The 4,749-nt window shown below is 64.0% G+C and overlaps 1 protein-coding gene across 1 annotated transcript; it reads right to left on the bottom strand.

The window, feature by feature from the left end:
• Positions 1 to 2,227: 2,227 nt before the first annotated feature.
• LOC126042091 (la-related protein 6-like) lies at positions 2,228 to 4,547 on the bottom strand. Its single transcript, XM_049808731.1, has 4 exons — positions 4,465 to 4,547; positions 4,151 to 4,321; positions 3,805 to 4,015; positions 2,228 to 3,235 (listed from the first exon to the last, which is right to left on the bottom strand). Exons 2-4 carry the CDS (start codon positions 4,309 to 4,311, stop codon positions 2,228 to 2,230), a joined length of 1,380 nt encoding a protein of 459 aa, XP_049664688.1. The 5' UTR covers positions 4,312 to 4,321; positions 4,465 to 4,547.
• Between the last annotated feature and the right edge of the window lie 202 nt (positions 4,548 to 4,749).

The raw sequence follows: 4,749 nt of genomic DNA, 5'->3' as shown, positions 1-4,749 counted from the left end.
GCCACCCCTGCAGGGGCACCCCTGGGCAGCGACGTCCCCCCCCAGCCCCTCCGCGGCCCCCCCCCAACCAAGACCTTGGGGACACTGCAGGAGACCCCGAAGTGTCTGAGGAGATGCTGCTGCAGGAGGCCCTCAGACTCTTCGGGTGCTCCACGGACGCGGTGGGGGCCAGCCAGGGTGGTCCCAGCAGCAGCCCCGTGCCTGGCCACCCCAGGGGCACCAGCCGAGAGGGGACAGGGGTGGCCCCAGCCTGCCCAGTGCTGCCGACATGCAGCCCCGGCTACCAGCACATCGAGGGGCAGTCGCAGAAGATCAACACCTCCGGCACGGCCACCCCTGCAGGGGCACCCCCGGGCAGTGACGTCCCCCCGGGCAGCGACGTCCCCCCCAGCCCCTCCGCTGCCCCCCACAGCCAAGCCCTGGGGGACACGGCAGGCGACCTCGCCGTGTCCGAGGAGGTGCCTCTTGAAGAGGCCCTCAGACTCTTCGGGTGCTCCACCGACGCGGCGGGGGACAGCCAGGATGGTCCCAGCAGCAGCCCCACGCCTGGCCACCCTGGGGGCACCAGCCGAGAGGGGACAGGGGTGGCTCCAGCCTGCCCAGTGATGCCGCTATCCATCCCCGGCTACCAGTACATCGACGGGCAGCTGGAGGAGATAGACACCTCCGGCACGGCCACCCCTGCGGGGCCACCCCCGGGCAGCGACATCCCACCAGGCAGCGACGTCCCCCCCAGCCCCTGCGCTGCCCCTCACACCCAAGCCCTGGGGGACATCGCAGAGCACCTGGCAGTGCCCGATGGGGAGCTTCTTGAAGAGGCCCTCGGGCTCCTTGGGTGCTCCCTGGACACGGTGGGGGCCAGGCAGGACGGTCCCAGAAGCAGCCCCGTGCCTGGGGACACCAAGGGCACCGGCGCAGCCACCCCCGACTGGGACTTCAGCCCTTGGTCGCTGCCGGATGAGCTGCTCACCCTCGACTCCTCCAGCCCCGAGCTCGACGACACCATGCTGAGCCTCGACATATTCAACAGCGTCGGGATGGAGCCCCAGGAGCCGCGGCAGGATGCGGGGATGGACCTGCCACCATCCCCGTCTGCCGCGGCAGAGCAGCCGAGGAAGAGGCAGGCGCAGAGCTCCTTGCCAATGCCACCCAGCAAGCGCAGGGCTCTGGCAGACGACATGGGGGTGTGAGGGGGGATCAGACGGGGCTGAGATGGAGATGGGGGGAGTGGGAGGTGGGAGGGGGGGATCAGACGGGGTTGAGATGGAGATGGGGGAGTGGAGGGTGGGAGGGGAGGGAGGTGGATTGGTTGGGGGGGGGCTTGAGGGGGTGGGTGGGTGGTAGGGAGGGTTTAGGGCAGCTTTGTTGGGACCTTTTCTGTTGTCTTTTCCATTAAAAGCTATTTCTCCAGATCTGCTCCGTGCCTGTGTGGGAGAGGGAGGGAGCACGGGGGGGCACTGGGAAACAGCCCCCAAGAGGTGCAAAAGCCCCACTAAGCCCCAGATCCGAGCCAGCGAGGCCCGAGGGGAACCCAGCCACCACCAGGCCCAAGTCACCACCAGAGGGGCAGGCGATGGTGGGGGGGGACACGGGACGGGAACGGGAACGACTCCCCTGTCCCTTTCCCCAGGGGAAGCAGCCCTTTGGTGGGGAAGCCAGGACAGACAGGTCCCTGCAGGACTCACGGACACGGCCCCACGCAGAAAGCAGCACGCAGCCCCTGGGACAAGGACAGACCTTGGGGGCTGGGGGGCGGAACAGAAGAAAAAAAAAAGAATGTATAAAATCTCAGCACTGGCCATCATGTGCCTGGAAAGCTCATCTCTCTTTATTGCCCATTTCCCATCCCAGCTCCACAACCCAGGAGCAAGGCAGCCCACGGCACCTTCGAGAAGCAGCCTCACCTGCAGGGTGAGCTCCCCCAGCACCGGGGGGTTGGGGGGGCTGAGCCCCTTCCTTCGGGCAGTCCCAGGGGTGCCGCTGGGGCAGCAGGAGGTGCTCTGGACCCCGGGCAGGCGCAGTCCCGTCGGCATCAGCACGGCGCAGCTCCCGGTGCCACTGACAACTCGCCCCAAGCACTGGCCTTGCCCCAAAACTGGCCCCTGAAGCCACTGCACCACCACCGCCTGCAGCTCTCGGGGGCCACCAAGAGTCCTTCTGCTCGAGAGGAGGAGGAAAAAGGAGAGAAAAGAAAAGGAAAAGCCCCAAACCCAAACATAAAGGAGCCTCAGCGCCGGAGGACGAGCTCTCCTCTCCCAAAGCTGCTGCAAAAGCCCTTGGTGCCATCGGGGCCATGGGGCAGGCGAAGCAGCGCATCCCGCAGGTTGAGGGGCTCAGGCACCCGTTTCTCTGCTGGGACGATGCCAGCAAAAGGTTTGGCATCTGGAGAGGGGCTGCTGGGCCAGGGCGCCCAGGCACCCGCCCCGCTCCTCCAGCTGCAGTCGCGGGTGCTCCCGGGGCTGGAGCAGAGGCCGTAGCGGTCGGCCGTGCCCCAGCCTGTCCCGAGCGGAGGGAAGACTTTCCTGGTGAGGAGCGATCCGGTGAAGGCGTTGCCAAAATCGCCGGGCTTGATGTCGCTGCCGGGCCAGGAGGGTGCCGAGGGGTCCTTGCACAGGAGGAGGGGTGACAACGCCTGGGCGCCTTTCGACTCCGGGGAGCTGCAGAGCAGGGAGTCCCCGAGGCCGGAGGGGAGGGTCGCGGCCACCGCCTGCGTTTTCCAACCCGGCTGGTCCACCAGCTTCTCTGCCGCCTTCCTCTCGACCCCGGATTTCTTCTTGGAGCCCTTCCCGCAGAGCCGGACCACCCTGATGCTCTCGCCGCCCAGGCGGCTCTGGCGGCCGAGGTCCTCAAAGGCGCTACGGGCGCTCTCCAGGCTCTCGTACTCCACCAGCGCGCAGCACTTGCTCAGCAGCTCCGGGAAGCGCGACGTGTATTTCCGCACATCTGAGGGCAGCTTGCGGCCCGGCCGCAGGATGCGGATGGAGGTGATGGCTCCGAAGGGGCTGAACATCCTCGTGATGGTCTCCAGGAAATTCTTCTGGAGCGGCAGCAGCACGTCCTGCTCCGGGGGCAGCAGCTCCCAGGCCAGCAGCAGTTTGCTGGGAGGAATGCTCAGCAGGGACTCAGGGATGGGGACCCGCCGCCTCACTTTGGTGCCCTCCTCGTTCACCTCCAGCAGCTCCGAGAACTGCAGGGCGTAGAGCGTCAGCCGCCAGTCACGCGTCAGGTATTTCACCTGCGGGAGAGAGGGGTGAAACCGCGTCACTGGGAGTCTCCCCCGGGCAGGGACCACCCTAAACCCATCCTCCAGGCAGCCTGCAACCCCATCCCATGAGGTCATGGCAAGGCGATATCCCTCTTTCACGTGAGCATCTTCAGGATTTGCGGGAGAAGGTCCCGTGTGCCCCCAGACCGCGGCAACAAGCCACAGCTTCCCTGTACATCACAGCACCAGTGCTTCCCTGCAGTTTTTTGCTTAAGGGATGATCTCTGCCAAAGCAGCCTTGGGGAACCGCGGGCAGAAGAGGTGAACCCAGCCCTGGGCTTGCTTTGAGGACTCTTCACCTCTTCCCCAGCCACCCTCCCTGCTTGGAGAACTGCCGCAGCCCATGGAAGGCAGAGAGCAGGGCCCAGCTCTGCACCACCAGCGAGTGCTTTGCTTTGCAGGGACACACACAGCCTGAGCAGAGCCTGGACCTCCCCGTCCACCTCACCGCAGACAGCCAGAGCACACCCAGACACCCAGGCATCCTCCACGTGAAGGCCACTTCCCACCCCGGCTGGCCGACGCAACGCGCTGCCTACCTTCTTGAAGGACGTCAGCAGTTTGATGCTGACAAAACCCATCTTGTTCTTTTGAACGTGTTTCAGGAGGAAAGCATCCTTGGCCAGATTCTCATCGGAGAGGTAGTATTCCACCTGGGACACAATCCTCCTGACCAGCTGCGGGTCGGGGATGGAATAGTCGTGGTCCAAGAGGCCAGCCCCCAAAACATCACTCGCAGTGGAGAAGCTCCTGGCAAAGCAGCAGTGACACAGGTATGCTAGACCATGAAACCAAAGCCATCCCAAAAGATGTATTCCCTTGGGGACAAACATGAGGGAAGACCAGGGCTCACCCCCCCCAACACATATCCCAGCAGCCACGTACCCACTGAAGCTCTTGTCCTCCTGGCTGAACAGGGCAAATGAACGGCTCCGTGGCGAAAGGAGTTGCGGTGCCAGGAAGGAATTTCTTTGCACAGGCAGAGGTGTGCTGCAGCCGGGCTGGGAACCAAGCCCCAAGGCCACCCCAGAGCTACGTGATGACATGGTCCTTCATCTGGGACGTTACATAGGAAAAGGACAGTGCTGGGACACCTCCTGATTGCAGCCAGCCCCAGGGCAGAGCCCAGCTCTGGGCTGTAGCCCGCAAGCCCAGCCCAGGGATGGGGGAGCAGAGGCAACTCATTGCTGTGCCCTTACCTGCTTGGCAGTGTTGGGAAGGGTAGAAAATCCCGGCACTACCTCCTGGAGACCTGCAGGCAGCAGGTCCCAACCCTCCCCAGCCTCCAAACTAGGGCTCCTAAAAGGCAAAGGAAAAAAAAAACAAAAAAAAAAAAGAAGAAAAGAAAGGAAGAAAAAGCCCTTAAGGTGAGTAGGTTGCTGGTTTATAAGAGCAGGCACCCAAAATGAGCCCCAGTGGGTGGTTATGGACCTGCCCCCTCCAAGAACCAGCAGGCTCCAGGTGAAACCTGTCTGCAGGTTAAA

The sequence above is a fragment of the Accipiter gentilis genome, chromosome 8 (genome assembly GCF_929443795.1).
Source record: "Accipiter gentilis chromosome 8, bAccGen1.1, whole genome shotgun sequence".
Lineage (NCBI taxonomy): Eukaryota > Metazoa > Chordata > Aves > Accipitriformes > Accipitridae > Astur > Astur gentilis.
This window is presented reverse-complemented; position numbering and strand designations above follow the sequence as displayed.